This window comes from Bombina bombina, chromosome 2 (assembly GCF_027579735.1).
Source record: "Bombina bombina isolate aBomBom1 chromosome 2, aBomBom1.pri, whole genome shotgun sequence".
NCBI classification, from domain to species: Eukaryota; Metazoa; Chordata; class Amphibia; order Anura; family Bombinatoridae; genus Bombina; species Bombina bombina.
Genome location: NC_069500.1, coordinates 908,707,021 through 908,732,020, shown reverse-complemented (window position 1 = coordinate 908,732,020; position 25,000 = coordinate 908,707,021). Strand labels below are relative to the sequence as shown.

The window sequence follows — 25,000 nt, the reverse complement described above, 5'->3', positions numbered from 1 at the left end:
AAAGATCCTTTAGATAGGACAATTGAATCCTTTCTAAGAAAAGCTTATCTGTGTTCAGGTAATCTTCTTAGACCTGCTATATCTTTGGCTGATGTTGCTGCAGCTTCAACTTTTTGGTTGGAGACTTTAGCACAACAAGTAACAGATCATGATTCTCATAATATTATTATTCTTCTTCAGCATGCTAATAATTTTATCTGTGATGCCATTTTTGATATTATCAGAGTTGATGTCAGGTTTATGTCTCTAGCTATTTTAGCTAGAAGAGCTTTATGGCTTAAAACTTGGAATGCTGATATGGCTTCTAAATCAACTCTACTTTCCATTTCTTTCCAGGGTAACAAATTATTTGGTTCTCAGTTGGATTCCATTATCTCAACTGTTACTGGTGGGAAAGGAACTTTTTTACCACAGGATAAAAAATCTAAGGGTAAAAACAGGGCTAATAATCGTTTTCGTTCCTTTCGTTTCAACAAAGAACAAAAGCCTGATCCTTCATCCTCAGGAGCAGTTTCAGTTTGGAAACCATCTCCAGTCTGGAATAAATCCAAGCCTTCTAGAAAGGCAAAGCCTGCTTCTAAGTCCACATGAAGGTGCGGCCCTCATTCCAGCTCAGCTGGTAGGGGGCAGGTTACGTTTTTTCAAAGAAATTTGAATCAATTCTGTTCACAATCTTTGGATTCAGAACATTGTTTCAGAAGGGTACAGAATTGGTTTCAAGATGAGACCGCCTGCAAAGAGATTTTTTCTTTCCCGTGTCCCAGTAAATCCAGTGAAAGCTCAAGCATTTCTGAATTGTGTTTCAGATCTAGAGTTGGCTGGAGTAATTATGCCAGTTCCAGTTCTGGAACAGGGGATGGGGTTTTATTCAAATCTCTTCATTGTACCAAAGAAGGAGAATTCCTTCAGACCAGTTCTGGATCTAAAAATATTGAATCGTTATGTAAGGATACCAACGTTCAAAATGGTAACTGTAAGGACTATCTTGCCTTTTGTTCAGCAAGGGCATTTTATGTCCACAATAGATTTACAGGATGCATATCTGCATATTCCGATTCATCCAGATCATTATCAGTTCCTGAGATTCTCTTTTCTGGACAAGCATTACCAGTTTGTGGCTCTGCCGTTTGGCCTAGCTACAGCTCCAAGAATTTTTACAAAGGTTCTCGGTGCCCTTCTGTCTGTAATCAGAGAACAGGGTATTGTGGTATTTCCTTATTTGGACGATATCTTGGTACTTGCTCAGTCTTTACATTTAGCAGAATCTCATACGAATCGACTTGTGTTGTTTCTTCAAGATCATGGTTGGAGGATCAATTCACCAAAAAGTTCATTGATTCCTCAGACAAGGGTAACCTTTCTGGGTTTCCAGATAGATTCAGTGTCCATGACTCTGTCTTTAACAGACAAGAGACGTCTAAAATTGATTTCAGCTTGTCGAAACCTTCAGTCACAATCATTCCCTTCGGTAGCCTTATGCATGGAAATTCTAGGTCTTATGACTGCTGCATCGGACGCGATCCCCTTTGCTCGTTTTCACATGCGACCTCTTCAGCTCTGTATGCTGAATCAATGGTGCAAGGATTACACAAAGATATCTCAATTAATATCTTTAAAACCGATTGTACGACACTCTCTAACGTGGTGGACAGATCACCATCGTTTAATTCAGGGGGCTTCTTTTGTGCTTCCGACCTGGACTGTAATTTCAACAGATGCAAGTCTCACAGGTTGGGGAGCTGTGTGGGGATCTCTGACTGCACAAGGAGTTTGGGAATCTCAGGAGGTGAGATTACTGATCAATATTTTGGAACTCCGTGCAATTTTCAGAGCTCTTCAGTCTTGGCCTCTTCTGAAGAGAGAATCGTTCATTTGTTTTCAGACAGACAATGTCACTACTGTGGCATACATCAATCATCAAGGAGGGACTCACAGTCCTCTGGCTATGAAAGAAGTATCTCGAATTCTGGTTTGGGTGGAATCCAGCTCCTGTCTAATCTCTGCGGTTCATATCCCAGGTATAGACAATTGGGAAGCGGATTATCTCAGTCGCCAAACGTTGCATCCGGGCGAATGGTCTCTTCACCCAGAGGTATTTCTTCAGATTGTTCACATGTGGGAGCTTCCAGAAATAGATCTGATGGCGTCTCATCTAAACAAGAAACTTCCCAGGTATCTGTCCAGATCCCGGGATCCTCAGGCGGAAGCAGTGGATGCATTATCACTTCCTTGGAAGTATCATCCTGCTTATATCTTTCCGCCTCTAGTTCTTCTTCCAAGAGTAATCTCCAAGATTCTGAAGGAATTCTCGTTTGTTCTGCTGGTAGCTCCGGCATGGCCTCACAGGTTTTGGTATGCGGATCTTGTCCGGATGGCCTCTTGCCATCCGTGGACTCTTCCGCTATGACCAGACCTTCTGTCGCAAGGTCCTTTTTTCCATCAGGATCTCAAATCCTTAAATTTAAAGGTATGGAGATTGAATGCTTGATTCTTGGTCAAAGAGGTTTCTCTGACTCTGTGATTAATACTATGTTACAGGCTCGTAAATCTGTATCCAGAGAGATATATTATAGAGTCTGGAAGACTTATATTTCTTGGTGTCTTTCTCATCATTTTTCTTGGCATTCTTTTAGAATTCCGAGAATTTTACAGTTTCTTCAGGATGGTTTAGATAAAGGTTTATCCGCAAGTTCTTTGAAAGGACAAATCTCTGCTCTTTCTGTTCTTTTTCACAGAAAGATTGCTAATCTTCCTGATATTCTTTGTTTTGTACAAGCTTTGGTTCGTATAAAACCTGTCATTAAGTCAATTTCTCCTCCTTGGAGTTTGAATTTGGTTCTGGGGGCTCTTCAAGCTCCTCCGTTTGAACCTATGCATTCATTGGACATTAAATTACTTTCTTGGAAAGTTTTGTTCCTTTTGGCAATCTCTTCTGCCAGAAGAGTTTCTGAATTATCTGCTCTTTCTTGTGAGTCTCCTTTTCTGATTTTTCATCAGGATAAGGCAGTGTTGCGAGCTTCTTTTGAATTTTTACCTAAAGTTGTGAATTCTAACAACATCAGTAGGGAAATTGTGGTTCCTTCATTATGTCCTAATCCTAAGAATTCTAAGGAGAAATCATTGCATTCTTTGGATGTTGTTAGAGCTTTGAAATATTATGTTGAAGCTACTAAGTCTTTCCGAAAGACTTCTAGTCTATTTGTTATCTTTTCTGGTTCTAGAAAAGGCCAGAAAGCTTCTGCCATTTCTTTGGCATCTTGGTTGAAATCTTTAATTCATCTTACCTATGTTGAGTCGGGTAAATCTCCGCCTCAAAGGATTACAGCTCATTCTACTAGGTCAGTTTCTACTTCCTGGGCGTTTAGGAATGAAGCTTCGATTGATCAGATTTGCAAAGCAGCAACTTGGTCCTCTTTGCATACTTTTACTAAATTCTACCATTTTGATGTATTTTCTTCTTCTGAAGCAGTTTTTGGTAGAAAAGTACTTCAGGCAGCGATTTCAGTTTGAATCTTCTGCTTATGTTTTTCATTAAACTTTATTTTGGGTGTGGATTATTTTCAGCAGGAATTGGCTGTCTTTATTTTATCCCTCCCTCTCTAGTGACTCTTGCGTGGAAAGATCCACATCTTGGGTAATCATTATCCCATATGTCACTAGCTCATGGACTCTTGCTAATTACATGAAAGAAAACATAATTTATGTAAGAACTTACCTGATAAATTCATTTCTTTCATATTAGCAAGAGTCCATGAGGCCCGCCCTTTTTTTGGGGTGGTTATGATTTTTGTATAAAGCACAATTATTCCAATTCCTTATTTTATATGCTTTCGCACTTTTTTATCACCCCACTTCTTGGCTATTCGTTAAACTGAATTGTGGGTGTGGTGAGGGGTGTATTTATAGGCATTTTGAGGTTTGGGAAACTTTGCCCCTCCTGGTAGGAATGTATATCCCATACGTCACTAGCTCATGGACTCTTGCTAATATGAAAGAAATGAATTTATCAGGTAAGTTCTTACATAAATTATGTTTTTTCAATAAAACACCATTTGAAGAAACATCCCAACACAAGACTGCAATCTCCCAAATTCGCTCCCAGTCACCCCCTCCGCCACTCTCTGCACCCTCCTCCCAACCACTGAGAGTGAAGTGGCTTCCCTATTGTCTTCCTCACACCTCAATACCTGCCCACTTGACCCTATTCCTTCACATCTAATACCTTCCCTGTCTCCCACCCTCACTCCGGCTCTTACTCATATATTCAACCTATCCCTTTCTACCGGCTCATTTCCTGCCTCCTTCAAACATGCAAAGGTCACCCACATCCTCAAAAAACCCTCCCTTGACCTTAACTCTCCTAAAAACTACCGCCCCATATCACTGCTCCCGCTAACTTTAAAAAATTCTTGAAAAACCCACTTCCTGTCCTCCAACTCATTGCTCGACCCCTGCAATCTGGCTTTCGCCCCCAACACTCAACTGTGACTGCCCTCACCATGGTTACTAACGATCTCCTTTCTGCTAAAAACAAAGGCTACTACTCTATACTCATCTTACTTGACCTCTCTGCTGTCTTTGACACTGTTGACCATCCCCTTCTCCTACGGACTCTCAGCTCTCTTGGGCTCTGTGACACTGCCCTCTCCTGGATTCACTCTTTTTTCTCTAACAGATCCTTCTCCGTCTCTTTTGCTGGTGACTCCTCCTCTCCATTGCCTCTGTCTGTTGGAGTACCTCAAGGCTCTGTCCTGGGTCCTCTACTCTTCTCTATTTTACACTTCTTCACTGGGTAAACTCATCAACAGCTATGGCTTCAACTATCACCTCTATGCTGATGATACCCAGATCTACCTTTCCACCCCTGCACTCTCTCCTTCTGTCAATTCTCACATCTGTGACTGCTTATCTGGCATTTCCTCCAGGATGGCCTCTCACCACCTAAAAATAAACATGTCCAAGACCGAACTACTTCCAATCCCCCCCCCCCCCTCTAACTCTACTCCAGTTTCTAATTTTTCCATCACTGTTGGCGGCACCACTATCTTCCCATCACCCAAAGTCCGCTTCCTCGGAGTCACACTTGACTCAAATCTGTCCTTCATTCCCCGCATCCAATTGCTCTCTTCATCCTGCCGCAACCACCTACGGAATATCTCCAAAATTCCTCCGTTTGAGTGCTGAAACTACTAAACAGCTAATCCACTCCCTGGTAATTTCCCAACTTGACTACTGTAATAACTTACTATCTGGCCTCCCTCTCTCCTGCCTCTCTCCCGCCTCTCTCCCCTTCAATCTATCCTAAATGCATCTGCAAGGCTAATCCACCTCTCTCGATGCTCTGTTTCTGCTGCACCTTTCTGTGAGTCCCTTCACTGGCAGAATTAAATTAAAAATTCTCACCCTGACCTACAAAGCCCTCACCGATGCTTCCCCACCCTATCTGTCCTCACTCATCAACAAATATACTCCAGCCTGCCCCCTAAGATCCAACAATGACCTGCTCCTTGCGTCCTCTACCATCACCTCCTCTCATGCTAGACTACAGGACTTCTCTCGTGCAACACCAACCCTCTGGAACGCACTTCCTCGAGCTGTCAGACTTTCCCCTAACCTCTCCTCCTTTAAACGTTCCCTAAAGACCTTTTTGTTCAGGGAAGCTTATCACCCGACTCATTAACAAATTTACTTCACTTACCTAACAGTTGCCCTCATCTATCTCCTCACTAATATCATTCTCACCTTTGCAGTACCCACCTCCTGTTTCTCATCCTCCTACCCATCTAGATTAAGTTCCCACGGGAATAGGGCTCTCAATTCCTCCTGTATTTATCTGTAAAATGTTGTCTTTTATTGTATTTTTTTATCCTTGTACCCATGGGCAGCGCTGCGGAATCTGTTGGCGCTTTATAAATAAAGAATAATATATATATATATGTGTGTGTGTGTGTGTGTGTGTGTGTGTATATATATATATATATGTATATATGTGCATGCGTGTGTGTATATATGTTTATATATGTGTGTGTATATGTATGTATGTATGTGTGTGTGTGTATATATATATATATCACTACATATTACTACATATAGGGGCTTGTCTTCCATAGCCAATTGGTACGTTGGTTGATGTCTTGGGGGCGGTTTGCCCTGAGGCGATACGCATGCGCACTTCTTAATATGTGCGAGACACGGTGCAGTCTGTAAGCATCTGAATAGGCCTGCACTCAATATTGTCACACGCGATGGTTCTTCTTAGCTGCTGATACGATCAGGTAGGAAGATCACTCCCTCTGCAATTTCCACTATCGCTACTTTGCATTTTTGACACATGAAGGGAAGTGTAGTTAGTATATGACCCCTACATTAGGATTATCGATACCTGAGTAATGCGAGTGGTTATTAGTATGGTATCTATATTACGTGATACATAGGACCGCTGGAGCACCTTTAGACAGTTAAGATTGCACAGATCTATTTGTAATACTTAGATCACCTGCCTACAAACGATGTTGAACAACATTTGCTTATTGAGCCTGATGCGGTCTTATAGTTTATATACCATCCAGTAGCATTTGATATGGGTTTGGATGCACTGTTTTGTAATACTTTTTTCTATTACTCTGTATATAGCTGCCAATTTGTAACAACTATGTATCTTTGGGATAGTACTACTGCATGACTATTTGTAAACTGTGCTATTCGGAATAGGCCCACCCAGCCTGATTCTGAAGTATATTCTATTATTTTATTTTTCTCTTATGTTCCCTTTAGTAATATTTGATTTGGATCTGGATGTATTGATCCATGGTATAGTTAATAATGGCTCTGTGTACAACTGCCCAGTTATAAGGGTTATTTAATTTTGGGGTTCTGTGATATATGTATTGCTTGATTATTTGTATTTTCTATGCACTGTTTGTTTGGTTGCTATGACAACCATGTTGTTTTTGGCGTTTTTTTCACAAGGGGGAGGGGTCTATGTATGTTTTAAATGTTTGCTTCACTTGTATGTTGTTTGTCTGAAGGGGAGCATTCCCCGAAACGTTACCTATTAAACTATTTGTTTAAATTTTAAGTCCAGAGAGTGCTGTTTTCTATTCTACTATATATATATATATATATATATATATATATATATATATATATATATATATATATATATATATATATATATATATATATATATATACATATATATATATATATACACACAGTATGTGTGTGTGTATGTTTTGTAAAATCAGCCGGGTGGTGCACCCTCTAAAAAGGTCTTGGGGAGAACACTGGAGATACATATATACATATATTCATGTGAAAAAGAAAGAACACCTGCTTTGAATTCTATGGTTTTACGTTTAGGACATAACAAAAATCATTTGGTCTTTAGCAGGTCTTAAAATTACTTAAATACAACCTCAGAGGAACAACAACACATGACATATTACACAGTGTCATGATTTATTTGACAAAAATAAAGCCAAAATGGACAAGCCATGTGTGAAAAAACTAAGTACCCCCTTTCTGCTTCCATAGTAATTAAGAGGCTAAGTAGCAGCTAGGTGCTGCTAATTAAATGCCCTTGATTAATTGATCATCGGCAAGTGTGACCACCTCTATAAAAGTCGAAGTTTTAGCAGTTTGCTCTACTGGAGCATTCAGTTGTGTGTTAACTCAATGCCAAGGAGGAAAGACATCAGCAATCATCTTAGAGAAGCAATTGTTGCTACCGATCAATCTGTGGTTATGAGGCCATTTCCAAACAAGTACATCATTCTACAGTGAGAAATATTATTCACAAGTGGAAAACATCCAAGACAGTTGCCAATCTTCCCAGGAGTAGACGCCCAAGCAAATTCACCCCAAAATGGGACCGTGCAATGTTCAGAGAAATTGTGAAAAGCCTAAGAGTTACATCTCGGACTCTACAGGCCTCAGAATGTTAAAGTTGATGACAGTACAATTAGAAAAAGACTGAAGTATGGTTTGTATGGAAGGGTTGCAAGGAGAAAGCCTCTTCTCTCTAAAAGGAACATGACAGCACAGTTTAAGTTTGCAAAGTTGCATCTGAACAAACCACTATGTCTTTTGGACAGACAAGACTAAAGTGGAGATGTTTGGTCATAATGCACAGCACCACATTTGGCGAAAACCAAATGCAGCATATCAGCACAAACACCTTATACCAACTGTCAAGCACAGTGGTAAAGTGGTGATGATTTGGTCTTGTTTGCAGCCACAGGACCTGTGCACCTTGCAGTCATTGAGTCAACCATGAACTCCTCTGTATATCAAAGTATTCTAGAGTCAAATGTGAGGCCATCTGTCCCACAGCTAAAGCTGTGGCGGGACCTTAAGAGAGCTGTGCATAAACAAATTATCGCAAAACTCAATAAACTGATGCAACATTGTTAAGAAAAGTGGGCTAAAATTCCTCCACAACAATGTGAGAGACTAATAAAGTCATACAGAAAACAATTGCTTCAAGTTATTTCTGTGAAAGGTGGTTCTACAAGCTATTGGATCATAAGGTGTACTTAGTTTTTCACACATGGCTTCTCCATTTTGGTTTATTTTTGTTAAACATGTCACGGTGTAATATGTTATGCGTTGTTTATCTAGGTTGTATTTACCTAATTTTAAGACCTGCTAAGGACCAGATGATTGTTATTATAACCTGATACATAAAACCATAGAATTCAAACGGGATGTACTTTCTTTTTCATACAAATATATAGGAGAAGAAAAACACACACACAAAACCCCCCCAACACTTTTTTCTTTATATAGGAGCACATAAGCACTGTCCTTGTATAGTCTATACTCCCTTAAAGCATATGCTGTTCTCACTTTTACATGGCTATGATGAGATCATTCCATTGGGAGTCAGATGATCCACTGCTAAGAGAGAGCTATCTGGTCTCTTTACAAGAAAGGGATCTCGGGATCCTTCTCATTACTTACAATTTGCAGCACACATTTATATCCAAAAGTGCATTTTAGTTTTGTCCGCAGTCACTTTTTTAGAAGCCCTGATGTGTTGACATAACCATTACAAATCTAATTTGCTTACATCAGAAGAAACTTTTGACAATATTAAAGGGACAGTGTTCTGTAAAATGTTCTCCCCCTTTAACACATTTCCACTGATTTTAACTGCTGTAGTGTATTACATTGTTTGCAATTAGCTCCTTTATCTTTATTTTGTCATTTGAAATAGCTGTTTGCCTGTTGTGTGTCCACCTATACTGAAAATGTGTATTTGAAAAACAATTTTAAGACTCATGTCCCTTGGAGACTACATGATTATCCTCCACAAAGAGTGTAAACACATATCTAAAGTCTTACTCGGAGCTGCATTTTGTGTTGTCTCCCAAGCAGGATTTTAGCTATGTGTTAAAGCTCTTTGTGTATAAAATATACTTTCCAAGGGAGACCAGTGTTAAAATAAAATGCTCTAAAAACACATTTTATAAAATGTATTTAAATGATCACTGTTGTTATGAGCTATAGAAGAATGCCACCAAGCCTGTTTGTGATCGATCTACAAACATATTTCTGGAATTATCCCATTTCTCTCTCTTCCTTGAAGAACGTATTGGTTTTCTCCACTCCTCCACAAGGGACAATCCATAAAAGAAAAAGACAATAGTTCAGAACCACAGAAAGAAGGCATCCAAAATGAATTTATACAGGAATAAAATGTGAGACATTCTGTCAACAGCTAATTCATTGCTCTTCCAACCTTCTGAAACCTAGTATTGTTACAGAAATAGGCAAAGCTGTTTCTTTTAGTGAACTATCTCAGCTAGGATAGTTTTATATATATATATATATATATATATATATATATATATATATATAATCTATCAAGATCCAATAATAAGCACTCTCTGGATTTAAACACAGCAAATTTAATAGGCAGTGACGTTTCGGGGCATTCACCCCTTCCTCAGAGGGTTGCACCAATACCATTTTTTTAAGACTGAGTACAAGTACTGATACTTGTTTTCAAATACTTGCCGATATCAATTACTGATACTTTTTTTTACTGTCATGTGACAGTTTACCAAGCACAATACAGCACAATACAGACTAATTATTTAAGATTCCTTCTTTATAATTATGAAGGACTGTAACTCAAAAGACATTATGAAATAATAAAACAGTTTTATTTGTCACAAAGTTCACAGAACATGTTTATAAATAAAAATATTACAATAAAATATATTAATAATACATAACAAATATAAAATTACAACCAACCAAAAGTGCAATACAGTAAAAAATAGAACAGTGCACTGTTTAATCATGGGAAACAACACTATGGGCTAGATTACATTTGACTGGCAAGCTTTACCAATGATCTCATTACATGTCCTACTCCATTAAAGTCTATGGAATTGGAAATGTGAACAGAGCATTGGTAAAGCTTACCAATCAAATCTAATCTAAATCTAGTCCTATAATTGCAGGATGAGTGTTCATTGGAATTAACTTAATTTGTCCTATGAGTACTCTTCCTGCAATTATATAATCTAAGGGTATGGATGTTCCTCAGAGTACAGTATGTTTTGAACATAATTGTGCAAGATGAGAACTAGCAGTAAAAAAGTCAATCAAGCAATAAGAATAGTTTTTCAAAACTTAGTGGTAGGGTGACCATATTGCCGCTTTAAAAAGGTACACATATGAAAAATACATATGTCAGGGCTTTTTTCAGTGCTGTTTAAACAACTGATTTGTATAAGAACCCTAACATGTGTATTTTTCATATGTGTCCCTTTTTAAAGCGGCAATATGGTCACCCTACTTAGTGGCAAGTTCCGATGTAACCAAATTGAAAGCACACGATCATTCATTTGATCTTGTGATTTCAATAATGGGATCGGGTCAAGGAGGTGTGCCTATGACGCTAGGCACTCCCTCATGCCCGCTATCCCATTTACCAAGCCTCTATGGCTTCAGGACACTTTCCATGCTGTTCTAACGTCGCTAAAGCCCAGCAAAGTTAGGACGGCATGTAAAGTTTTAAAGGTGGGAAAGGGTTAAAACAGATAGACAAAGTAAGGTCCATTTTGTGATTTTTTTTTTTTCCCTGGCTGGATTAAATAATAGAATCATAGTGTGTAACTTTTGGCCATCCCTATTTTTTTTTTTATATATATAAGAGCGCAAACACACACATACATTTTATTTTATATAAACATAAAAAGATGCAGCAAGCAAAGTATTAAAGGGACATTATACACTCATTTTTTTCTTTGCATAAATGTTTTGTAGATGATCTATTTATATAGCCCATAAAGTTTTTTTTTTTTAAATAACATTTCTCTGATTTTTCAGACTCCTAACCAAGCCCCAAAGTTTTATGAGAATACCGTCAAACTACTGTTTGTGTAAAGGGTCTTTTAATATGCAAAAGAAGGGGCGGGGGAGTGTCTTTTTTCCCTTTTGCAGTGGGTTTTCCAGCTACCTTTTCAACAGAGCTAAACTGAGAGCTTCTAAGTAAGGTTTTTAAACAGTTTTATACTGGATTTTTATATCAGTATCTGTATTCTTTATAGTAGTGTCTATTACATGCAGTTATATGAAAATGAGTGTATACTGTCCTCTAAGAGTTGCTGGTGGTGGCCATTATGGGCCTAATTTTAAGGTATTTTTACAGGGGTTAAACACACAGTTATATGCAAAAAAGTGATAATGTTAAAAGTGATATAGATTACACTGTGCACAACCAAACAAAACCTATCCTTACACAGTCCAATGTAGAACTCCCACAAAGGGTTAAGAATTACAAACAGACCACGTAGTACAGTATTGTAAATATCACCAACAACCAGAAGTAAAGCGATACTCGTATAAGGCAGGGTTTACTTAGCTCTAAGTATTGTGATCAGTTACGAAGAAAGCCCAAATTATAGTAAAAAGATTCCAATTTATTAAAATGCCACATTTGACCTCATTCTGAGGTCAAGGAAGCTCTATAGACACAAACTATCAACGGATTGGCTTGATTTTTTTTAGAGAAGGGAAAGAGGGAAATGGAGAGGAATTATGTAAATACTCCATCAGTAAAAAGAAGGAACGATGGAAATGTAAAAACAAGGAGAAAAGAAAAGGAATAGACGTTAAAGGGACAGTCTATGTTAAAATAAACTTTCATGATTCAGATAGGGCATGTAATTTTAAACAATTTTCCAATTTACTTTTATCACCAATTTTGCTTTGTTTTCTTGGCATTCTTAGTTGAAAGCTTAACCTAGGAGGTTCATATGCTAATTTCTTAGACCTTGAAGGCCACCTCTTTTCAGAATGCATTTTAACAGTTTTTCACCACTAGAGGTTGTTAGTTCATGTGTTTCATATAGATAACACTGTGCTCGTGCATGTGAAGTTATCTGGGAGCAGGCACTGATTGGCTGAACTGCAAGTCTGTCAAAAGAACTGAAATAAAGGGGCAGTCTGCAGAGGCTTAGGATAATCACAGAGGTTAAAAGTATATTAATATAACTGTGTTGGTTATGCAAAACTGGGGAATGGGTAATAAAGGGATTATCTATCTTTTAAAACAATAAAAATTCTGGTGTAGACTGTCCCTTTAAGGCATGGGATTTTTTTTTAAAAATGCATAAAAAAAAATTTTTTCTACCCAGGTCAAATAAATGAATAATAAGTTTTTATCACGTTGGTATTTAACTCCTGCTATGTTCAGAGAAATCTATAAAATCTATAAACATACAACTGGGAGGTGCTGAAGGAGAAACTGGCATCCTACATGTGTGATGGAGCCGCCCTGTTTGATATCTTTTTTCGCAGCTACCGTATCAAAAATGTCAGAGATTCTAGATACATCTAGTGACGTCTTCCCCAGATATTCTATTTCACTCGCTACTGAAATTAAAATACAAAACAAAACAATCTTTACTATACATTATGTTGAATATGGCAAATACACTTATACTGCAGAAATGGAAATCCCCTGAGGTGCCTAAAAATAAATAGAACATTTTCTTCTATGTGAAGAACCTTTGGAATGTACATAATAGCGCGATTATAGGTGTCAGCTTTTTTCAGTTTGTGTGCTAATTTGAAGACTGGGAAGAATACGATAACATGGTCGCGATATTTAAAGTCCAAATCTTTGCGTGCATCGGGTTCTGCTCGTTAGCAAACTTTTTACTTTCAATTTTGTAATTTGAGTGCTACCTGACGTGCTCATAAAATGAACTTCTAGCTAAGTTAACGCTTGAGTGGGAGCGCTAAATAGCTTGTCACTTAAAATCCAGCCTAAGATGGATAAAATACTTTTACACATATCGTTTTCTTTTGGCACTTTTATGTTCTTTTAAGTGCTATTTGTAAACCTCCTAGTGCCAAACATGGAATTTCTTCTACTTAGGGCTAGATTTATTAAAGCTGAGGTGGACAGGGGCGGGCATACGCGCCCCTGTACGCCTCAGCTCGCCTGTGGCGGGGCGAAATTACCTGCAGGTATTCGCCATTGCACACGAGCGCTATTTTGTGCTTGCATGCAATCCCGCCCCCTGCCCGCGCACAGCCAATCACGCATGGGCAGGAGCTGTCAATCTCCTCTGTCTGACTAGACCGAGGTGATTGAATTTCGCCACCTTAGAGGTGGCAAAGAGGTTAGGGAAGCGGCGGTCTGGTGACCGCTGCTTGATAAATGACGGCGAGCAAGTTCTTGTGAGAACTTGCAGCCGTAGGGCTTTAATAAATCTAGCCCTTAGAAGTGCGAGCATCGGGACATATTTTCTTTGAGTGCCAGATAACATACTAACTTGACTTCTGTATTAAGATAGATGTACAAAATGAAATATGTTAGAAGCAAATAATTGTTTTTTGTATTTAAACTTTTGTAATAATTAATTTTTTACTTTCCATTTATTAAGTTCTGTTTAGTTTAAAGGGATATTAAACCCACTTTTTTCTTTCATGATTCAGATAGAGCAGGCAGTTTTAAGCAACTTTCTATTTTACTCCTATTATCAAATTTTCTACGTTCTCTTGCTATCTTTATTTGAAAAGCAAGAAAGTAATCTTCGGAGCCGGCCTATTTTTGGTTTAGCACCTGGGTAGCACTTGCTGATTAGTGGCTAAATGTAGCCAACAATCAGCAAGTGCTATCCATCGTGCTGAACCAAAAATAGGCAGACTCCTTAGCTTAGATTCCTGCTTTTTCAAATAAAGATAGCAAGAGAATTTAATAGGAGTAAATTAGAAAGTTGCTTAAAATTGTATGCTCTATCTGAATAATGAAAGGAAACATTTGGGTTTAGTATCCTTTTAATGATATAGGACAATACAAAACGGTAAAATGTGAATGGTGTACTGCAATTGTGTTTTGATATTAACAGCACGTTTATTTTCTTTTTCTTAGAAAAAGGTGGATCCGTTCGTTGGGCATGTTCATTATCCATATCCTTTTGCCAGTGAAGTGAACAGGGTTTTGGTATTCACAGAGGTATGTTCAGACAGTGCTGGAATATGAAACCCCAACCCCCCCTCCAAAAAACAAACAAACCTCTATTCTATACCAGACTATCGACCCTCGACTAGCAACAAAGAGGTATAACACACAGTAGAATTACTGCTCTGGACTACTGTTAGGGCTGCTGATTGGATAAGTGTTGTTTCCCGCTCAGGACCAGCAGCACTCTGCGAGTCCTGAGCAGTATTTCTACTGTGTGTTTAAACACTTTGCGGGGGTTCAACACACAGTAGTCTATAGTCTTAAAATTAAGTGCCCTAACGGATTAGCGCATGTAATTTGACTATAATGGCCCTTTAAAGGTATGTAATGGTATTGCATCCACACATTTGTTTTAGTGCTTATACTGAATTAGAGCATGTCATTTGTTTTAGAATATCACTTTAAACACATTTGGGTCAATCACAATCAAAGCTTATCAAATAACAAGCAACATTAGGGCAAAATAACATGTTTTATTTTACCTTTAGAGAGATATTATAACGCATTATTTTACTTATAAATGTTACTTAAAAAGGGACAGTTAACACCTTGAGATTTTTATTTAAAATGTTTAGTTGTTCATAATGGAACAACTTGGCAGTATATTGCCATTATTTATTTTGCCCCCTTTTCATATAATTTAGATCTAAAAATGGAACAATCTCTAACTCTCAGAGCTTGAAATACAACCTGCTAACTTATCAAGACTATAACCCTGATAGATATTTGTCCCTAATTGGCTTTAACTGATAACTCCGAAACACTGCATTCTATATTAACTTTCTGACTGTGTTTAGCCTTGTTGTCTGTACACTAAAGCCCAGATTGGCTCCTCCAAATAAGGCAAATCGTGGGTGGAGTTTGGCTATTGAAAAATATTTGCAGTAAAAAGGATGTTAATTTGGTTTAAAAATATTAAGACTTGGCTGATTTGTTATTCTATAGCAACACAACAGAAATGTCTTGTAAATTACAAGGTGTTTACTGTCCCTTTAAGCACAAATGAATTGCAGACTTTAGCATAAATTGATTTAATTATGGTGTATGCAACAAACATTGAATACTTATATTATCAAATTAGCTTCATACCTCTGGTATCCTTTGTTGAAAAGAACACTTAGGTAGGTTTAGGAGAAGCAATGCACTACTGGGAGCTTGCTGCTGATTGGTGGCTACTCACATACGACTCTTGTCATTGGCTCACCAAATCTGTTCAGCTAGTTCCCAGAAGTGCACTTTAATCCTTTGCATGGGTTAAACACATCATCAAATTCAAGCAACAATGCTGCAGCACATTAGAGCAATGCATGTTTGCACTTGTGAGTCTCTGTAAGAAATCAGTATACAAGTTATCTAAAATGTGCCGTTATAGTATTGGTAATTGTAACTCCTGTATATGTATTTATTTCCTATGTGATGACGCCATTGCCTCCCTCTGTCTTCTGTAAATAGTAATGTGTTTTGGTATAATTATCCATGTGCTGATTAATTGTACTAAAAGGTTATTTATAAAGGCCTTGTTATGATTAAGGAATAATTGTACTAAATAATTACAATGGTTATGTATTAACTCCCCTATTAGCAATGTATTAATTGCGCTAAAAGGTTCATATATGAAACCTATTGAAATGCTCACTGTATTTTTAACCACATGAGCATTAGGGGATATATTTTTGTAGAGAGTTTGCAGCCTCCTGGAGGATTTTGTGGGTATTTATTATTTCTCCAACATAGGTGTGTCCGGTCCACGGCGTCATCCTTACTTGTGGGATATTCTCTTCCCCAACAGGAAATGGCAAAGAGCCCAGCAAAGCTGGTCACATGATCCCTCCTAGGCTCCGCCTACCCCAGTCATTCTCTTTGCCGTTGTACAGGCAACATCTCCACGGAGATGGCTTAGAGTTTTTTAGTGTTTAACTGTAGTTTTTATTATTCAATCAAGAGTTTGTTATTTTAAAATAGTGCTGGTATGTACTATTTACTCAGAAACAGAAAAGAGATGAAGATTTCTGTTTGTATGAGGAAAATGATTTTAGCACCGTAACTAAAATCCATGGCTGTTCCACACAGGACTGTTGAGAGCAATTAACTTCAGTTGGGGGAACAGTGTGCAGTCTCTTACTGCTTGAGGTATGACACATTCTAACAAGACGATGTAATGCTGGAAGCTGTCATTTTCCCTATGGGATCCGGTAAGCCATGTTTATTAAGATAGTAAATAAGGGCTTCACAAGGGCTTATTAAGACTGTAGACTTTTTCTGGGCTAAATCGATTCATTATTAACACATATTTAGCCTTGAGGAATCATTTATTCTGGGTATTTTGATATGATTATATCGGCAGGCACTGTTTTTGACACCTTATTCTTTAGGGGCTTTCCCTAATCATAGTCAGAGCCTCATTTTCGCGCCGGTATGGCGCACTTGTTTTTGAGGACAGCATGGCATGCAGCTGCATGTGTGTGGAGCTCTGATACATAGAAAGGTCTTTCTGAAGGCATCATTTGGTATCGTATTCCCCTTTGGGCTTGGTTGGGTCTCAGCAAAGCAGATTCCAGGGACTGTAAAGGGGTTAAATATAAAAACGGCTCCGGTTCCGTTATTTTAAGGGTTAAAGCTTCCAAATTTGGTGTGCAATACTTTTAAGGCTTTAAGACACTGTGGTGAAATTTTGGTGAATTTTGAACAATTCCTTCATACTTTTTCGCAATTGCAGTAATAAAGTGTGTTTAGTTTAAAATTTAAAGTGACAGTAACGGTTTTATTTTAAAACGTTTTTTGTGCTTTGTTATCAAGTTTATGCCTGTTTAACATGTCTGAACTACCAGATAGATTGTGTTCTGACTGTGGGGAAACCAAGGTTCCTTCTCATTTAACTATATGTATTTTATGTCATAAAAAAATTTAGTAAAAATGATGCCCAAGATGATTCCTCAAGTGAGGGGAGTAAGCATGGTACTGCATCATCCCCTCCTTCGTCTACACCAGTCTTGCCCATACAGGAGGCCCCTAGTACATCTAGTGCGCCAATACTCCTTACTATGCAACATTTAACGGCTGTAATGGATAATTCTATCAAAAACATTTTAGCCAATATGCCCACTTATCAGTGAAAGCGCGACTGCTCTGTTTTAGAAAATTCTGTAGAGCATGAGAACGCTGATGATATGGTTTCTGAAGGGCCCCTACACCAGTCTGAGGGGGCCAGGGAGGTTTTGTCTGAGGGAGAAATTTCAGATTCAGGAAACATTTCTCAACAAGCTGAACCTGATGTGATTACTTTTAAATTTAAGTTGGAACATCTCCGCGCTCTGCTTAAGGAGGTGTTATCCAATTTGGATGATTGTGATTATCTGGTCATTCCAGAACCACTATGTAAAATGGAAAAGTTCTTAGAGGCCCCGGGGCCCCCCGAAGCTTTTCCTATATCCAAGCGGGTGGCGTACATTGTTAGTACAGAATGGGACAGGCCCGGTATACCTTTAGTACCTCCCCCCATATTTATAAAATTGTTTTCCTATAGTCGACACCAGAAAGGACTGATGGCAGACAGTCCCCAAGGTCGAGGGGGGCGGTTTCTACTCTACACAAGCGCGCCACTATACCCATAGAAGATAGTTGTGCTTTCCAAGATCCTATGGATAAAAAATTAGAAGGTCTGCTAAAGATGTTTGTTCAGCAAGGTTCCCTTCTACAACCAATTGCATGCATTGTCCCTGTCACTGCAGCCGCGTGTTTCTAGTTTGATGAGCTAGGAAAGGCGATTATTAGTAATTCTTCTTCTTATGAGGAGATTATGGACAGAATTCGTGCTCTTAAATTGGCTAATTCTTTCACCCTAGACGCCACCTTGCAATTGGCTAGGTTAGCGGCGAAAAAATTCTGGGTTTGCTATTGTGGCGCAGAGCGCTTTGGTTAAAATCTTGGGCAGCGGATGCATCTTCCAAGAACAAATTGCTTGACATTCCTTTCAAGGGGAAAACACTCTTTGGCCCTGACTTGAAAGAGATTATCTCTGATATCACTGGGGGCAAGGGCCACGCCCTTCCTCAGGATAGGTCTTTTCAAGACCAAAAATAAACCTAAGTTTCGTCCCTTTCGCAGAAACGGATCAGCCCCAAGGGCTACGTCCTCTAAGCAGGAAGGTAATACTTCTCAAGCCAATCCAGCCTGGAGACCTATGCAAGGCTGGAACAAAGGAAAGCAGGCCAGGAAACCTGCCACTGCTACCAAGACAGCATGAAATGCGGGCCCCCGATCCGGGACCGGATCTGGTGGGGGGCAGACTCTCTCTCTTCGCTCAGGCTGGGGCAAGAGATGTTCTGGACCCTTGGGCGCTAGAAATAGTCTCCCAAGGTTATTCTCTGGAGTTCAAGGGGCTTCCTCCAAGGGGGAGGTTCCACAGGTCTCAGTTGTCTTCAGACCACATAAGAAGACAGGCATTCTTACATTGGGTAGAAGACCTGCTAAAAATGGGAGTGATTCATCCTGTTCCATTAGGAGAACAAGGGATGGGGTTCTACTCCAATCTGTTCATAGTTCCCAAAAAAGAGGGAACGTTCAGACCAATCTTAGATCTCAAGATCTTGAACAAGTTTCTCAAGGTTCCATCGTTCAAGATGGAAACCATTCGAACACTTCTTCCTTCCATCCAGGAAGGTCAATTCATGACCAAGGTGGATTTCAAGGATGCGTATCTACATATTCCTATCCACAAGGAACATCATCGGTTCCTAAGGTTTGAATTCCTGGACAAGCATTTCCAGTTCGTGGCGTTTTCTTTCGGATTAGCCACTGCTCCTAGGATTTTCTCATAGGTACTAGGGTCCCTTCTGGCGGTGCTAAGACCAAGGGGCATTGCTGTAGTACCTTACTTGGACGACATTCTGATTCGAGCGTCGTCCCTTCCTCAAGTAAAGGCTCACACGGACATTGTCCTGGCCTTTCTCAGATCTCACGGATGGAAAGTGAACGTGGAAAAGAGTTCTCTATCTCCGTCAACGAGGGTTCCCTTCTTGGGAACTATAATAGACTCCTTAGAAATGAGGATTTTTCTGACAGAAGCCAGAAAAACAAAACTTCTAGACTCTTGTCGGATACTTCATTCCGTTCCTCTTCCTTCCATAGCGCAGTGCATGGAAGTGATAGGTTTGATGGTAGCGGCAATGGACATAGTTCCTTTTGTGCGCATTCATCTAAGACCATTACAACTGTTCCTGCTCAGTCAGTGGAATGGGGACTATTCAGACTTGTCTCCGAAGATACAAGTAAATCAGAGGACCAGAGACTCATTCCGTTGGTGGCTGTCCCTGGACAACCTGTCACAAGGGATGACCTTCCGCAGACCAGAGTGGGTCATTGTCACGACCGACGCCAGTCTGATGGGCTGGGGCGCGGTCTGGGGATCCCTGAAAGCTCAGGGTCTTTGGTCTCGGGTAGAATCTCTTCTACCGATAAATATTCTGGAACTGAGAGCGATATTCAATGCTCTCAAAGCTTGGCCTCAGCTAGCGAGGGCCAAGTTCATACATCAACCATCAGGGGGGAACAAGGAGTTCCCTAGCGATGGAAGAAGTGACCAAAATCATTCTATGGGCGGAGTCTCACTCCTGCCACCTGTCTGCTATCCACATCCCAGGAGTGGAAAATTGGGAAGCGGATTTTCTGAGTCGTCAGACATTGCATCCGGGGGAGTGGGAACTCCATCCGGAAATCTTTGCCCAAGTCACTCAACCGTGGGGCATTCCAGACATGGATCTGATGGCCTCTCGTCAGAACTTCAGAGTTCCTTACTACGGGTACAGATCCAGGGATCCCAAGGCGGCTCTAGTGGATGCACTAGTAGCACCTTGGACCTTCAAACTAGCTTATGTGTTCCCGCCGTTTCCTCTCATCCCCAGGCTGGTAGCCAGGATCAATCAGGAGAGGGCGTCGGTGATTTTGATAGCTCCTGCGTGGCCACGCAGGACTTGGTATGCAGATCTGGTGAATATGTCATCGGCTCCACCATGGAAGCTACCTTTGAGACGAGACCTTCTTGTTCTAGGTCCGTTCGACCCACTCCAGCTGACTGCTTGGAGATTGAACGCTTGATCTTATCAAAGCGAGGGTTCTCAGATTCTGTTATTAATACTCTTGTTCAGGCCTGAAAGCCTGTAACCAGAAAATTACCACATAATTTGGTATATCTGTTGGTGTGAATCTGCAGGATTCCCTTGGGACAAGGTTAAGATTCCTAAGAGTCTATCCTTCCTTCGAGAAGGATTGGAAAAAGGATTATCTGCAAGTTCCTGGATGGGACAGATTTCTGCCTTGTCTGTGTTACTTCACAAAAAGCTGGCAGCTGTGCCAGATGTTCTAGCCTTTGTTCAGGCTCTGGTTAGAATCAAGCCTGTTTACAAAATTTTGACTCCTCCTTGGAGTCTCAACCTAGTTCTTTTAGTTCTTCAGGGGGTTCCGTTTGAACCCTTACATTCCGTTGATATTAAGTTATTATCTTGGAAAGTTTTGTTTTTGGTTGCAATTTCTTCTGCTAGAAGAGTTTCAGAATTATCTGCTCTGCAGTGTTCTTCTCCTTATCTGGTGTTCCATGCAGATAAGGTGGTTTTGCGTACTAAACCTGGTTTTCTTCCAAAAGTTGTTTCTAACAAAGACATTAACCAGGAGATAGTTGTGCCTTCTTTGTGTCCTAATCCAGTTTCAAAGAAGGAACGTTTGTTGCACAACTTGGATGTAGTTCGTGCTCTCAAATTTTACTTAGCAGCTACTAAGGTTTTCAGACAAACTTTGTCTTTGTTTGTTGTTTATTCTGGTAAACGGAGAGGTCAAAAAGCAACTTCTACCTCTCTCTCCTTCTGGATTAAAAGCATTATCCGATTGGCTTATGAGACTGCCGGACGGCAGCCTCCTGAAAGAATCACAGCTCACTCCACTAGGGCTGTGGCTTCCACATGGGCCTTCAAGAACGAGGCTTCTGTTGATCAGATATGTAAGGCAGCGACTTGGTCTTCACTGCACACTTTTTCTAAATTTTACAAATTTGATACTTTTGCTTCTTCTGAGGCTATTTTTGGGAGAAAGGTTTTGCAAGCCGTGGTGCCTTCCATTTAGGTGACCTGATTTGCTCCCTCCCTTCATCCGTGTCCTAAAGCTTTGGTATTGGTTCCCACAAGTAAGGATGACGCCGTGGACCGGACACACCTATGTTGGAGAAAACAGAATTTATGTTTACCTGATAAATTACTTTCTCCAACGGTGTGTCCGGTCCACGGCCCGCCCTGGTTTTTTTAATCAGGTCTGATAATTTATTTTCTTTAACTACAGTCACCACGGTAACATATGGTTTCTCCTATGCAAATATTCCTCCTTAACGTCGGTCGAATGACTGGGGTAGGCGGAGCCTAGGAGGGATCATGTGACCAGCTTTGCTGGGCTCTTTGCCATTTCCTGTTGGGGAAGAGAATATCCCACAAGTAAGGATGACGCCGTGGACCGGACACACCGTTGGAGAAAGTAATTTATCAGGTAAACATAAATTCTGTTTTGTTTGTGTGAAATATGTTTTTTTACAGTTAGAGCAGCACTGCTGCACCGTAATTATGCAAAACCTAATTTAAAATAGCAAAATTAAGATTGGCTTTCAAATTCTATTTGATGTATTGTTTGCAAAAGGACACATGGAATCCTCATTAACCTTTTAAGCCCTTTAAGGCCGTAATGGCGTTCTATTCCATCCTAACTGCGCCTGGCTTTAGCGCCGTTACGACTTAATAGAACTTCCTAGCCGTTTGGCTGTCCTGAAGCCAACAGCGCTTCCTGGATGCGATCGCGGTCTGGAGGGCGTGCCTAGCATCATAGGTGACCCGATCCCGTCATTGAAATCTCGTGATTGCGTAAAATGAACTATTTAAAGGGATATCAAACCCAGAATTGTTCTTTCATGATTCAGCTAGAGCTTGTGATTTATTTTTTTTATTTTTTTTGATTGAGGACGTTACAAAGAAAATAGTTACATTGACAGTATAGAATACAATTATACAAATATTGACCTCATATTCATTAAAACAAGTCTGCCCTCATTTTTTTGTCCCCAGCATGCATTTGGACAGTTTTGGTCCTATTGTAGTAATAGAAATTAAAGCTAGGAGATTACTGTAAGCATAAACAACAAAATGTTAACAACTAAAGGAAAATAAAGAACGGCATCTCAATATTTCAGAAAAATGAATATATGGAATGAGTTTGTCCTATAGAAATGCAGGTTACCAGATACATGTAAATTATCGTTGTTTCAAGCAACACCTAGTCTAAAATGTTTTAGTTAGAGTAAGTGCTTTAAACCCATACATATTATATGATATTCTTGGCAGCTTTATCTGGGTCACTCAATAACATGTATTGAGTAATCAACAGTTGGGGTATATACGCGGCCAATAGAGGGGTCGTTTCCTAAGGGTGGAAAGAATGGACAATTTAGTTCTATGGTATTTGTAACTTACGATCTTTCCATATATTTTCAGTAATTTAATTCTCCCCTGTGTGAGGATCTATATATGGGTGGGCAACAATGTTTAGTATCTAATAAGACACATCCTTACCACTGTTAAATATAAATGTTCTCTCAAACGCAGCTGCGGCCGCCAGCCGCACAAGAGGTAGTAATTTAAGCCTGGGGTGTATACACCCTTAGGTTGTGTGTATTTTCAATAGCCTGCTTGAGGACTGTAGAAAAGGAAATCTGCTGACAATGTCTACAATACATTTCAGTATTGCTGTATCTTGTGCTGCTTCAGTAGTATGTAGCTATGGTTGCCCTTCAGTGTGTGTTGACATAAATCAATGTGCAAACAGAACATGTTTAACTTAACCCAGGAACCGCCCCCACCCAGCCCCCGAGTCGACGGTACCGTCTCCAGATTCCGTTCTGACGTGAGTTGTGTTTTTTTTAATCCGGTGCAATTTGGTGATAATATATGGAGTGGTCCTTGATCTTTACTTCTGTTTGTGTTTTTGCACAGCATGGTGTCAGGCGCCATCTTGAAAGAAATGACGGCATGGGTTTGTCTCATTAAATCTGCTTTCGGTAAGAGGGATTTGGTTTGATGGTCTTGCCATAACATGTTAACTAAAGTTCTGTGCATGCTCCTTGTAGGTGTTGGTCGAGGTGGTATTGCAAGGCAGCCGTCTGGATGGGTAGATATTCCATTGCTGGGTGTAATTGTAAGACTAACCTCTTCTTGTTGTAATTCTGGCTTAGTCTTTTCTGCCTTGGAATAATGCGGTGTGGAATCTGCGGTAGTCATAGGTGTTACTTTTTCCATTAAGAGTTTTATGTCCTGTTCTGAAGGCGCTTTCTCTATCAAAGCTTGAAACAAAGCCTCCAACTTGGCCATAAGTGGGTCCGGGGTAATAAATGGGTATGCGATTTGCATCATGGCTGACTAGGTATTTCTACAAAGTTAACTGTATAACTGCTCCGTCTGAGATTGTATGTTCGCTCCAAAAGGTATTGGATGTTTAAAGAGGTGTTGCTGTATATATTTGTGCTAGTCCGATCTGGCAAATTACCCCAGGAAAGTCCAGGGGGGGAGGAACGCTGCCTGTATTGAAACCGCCGCACCAGGCTTCAATTGTCCGTTTCTGACTCAGGGGTCATAAACACAGCTATTTGAAAAATATTATAGATTGCTGGTCTGAGTAAGTACACTGTCAGTTGTACTGGCGATATAAGCTGTAAAATATAGGCAATAATCGGCGGATTATATACTTTTTCTCCCAGAGCTTAGAAAATTGCGACTGCATAGAGCCGCTGCTTGGACACGCCCCAGAGCTTCTGATTTTAAACAATCTTCCATTTTACTTCTATTATCTAATATGTTTTGTTCTTTTGGTGTCCTTTGTTAAAAAGTATACCTAGTTAGGCTCTGGAGTTGCTGATTGGTGTCTGCACATATATGCCTCATGTTATTGGCTCACCCAATGTGTTAACTTGCTCCCAGCAATCTATTGCTATTGCTTCAACAAAGGATACTAAGAGAATGAAGAAAATTAGATAATAGAAGTAAATTAGAAAGTTGTTTAAAATTGAATGGTTTATCTAAATCATGGAAGAAATTTTTTTGGGGTTTCATCTCCCTTTAACCCCTTAGTGACCAGTGCACTTTTCCATTTGTTGACCGTTTGGGACCAAGGCTATTTTTACATTTCTGCGGTGTTTGTGTTTAGCTGTAATTTTCCTCTTACTCATTTACTGTACCCACACATATTATATACCGTTTTTCTCGCCATTAAATGGACTTTCTAAAAATATCCTTATTTTCATCATATCTTATAATTTACTATTAAAAAAATTATAAAATAAGAGGAAAAAATGGAAAAAAAACAATTTTTTCAAACTTTGACCCCCAAAATCTGTTGCACATCTACAACCACCAAAAAACACCCATGCTAAATAGTTTCTAAATTTTGTCCTGAGTTTAGAAATACCCAATGTTTACATGTTCTTTG

At 39.6% G+C, this 25,000-nt stretch overlaps 1 protein-coding gene across 3 annotated transcripts in view; it reads left to right on the top strand.

Annotated features, from left to right (window-relative positions):
• MRPL1 (mitochondrial ribosomal protein L1) overlaps positions 1-25,000 on the top strand; it is a 156,077-nt gene that overhangs the window by 31,612 nt on the left and 99,465 nt on the right. For 2 of the 3 annotated variants that reach the window (XR_008400696.1, XM_053703297.1), the window contains exon 4: positions 14,402-14,485. The exons of the other annotated variant lie outside the window; for it this stretch is intronic. Coding sequence is in view for 1 of the 2 variants with exons in the window: in XM_053703297.1 (XP_053559272.1) it covers positions 14,402-14,485 (84 nt within the window). In the remaining variant the exon portion in view is untranslated. The remainder of the gene's footprint in view (positions 1-14,401; positions 14,486-25,000) is intronic. 3 annotated transcript variants of the gene reach the window in all.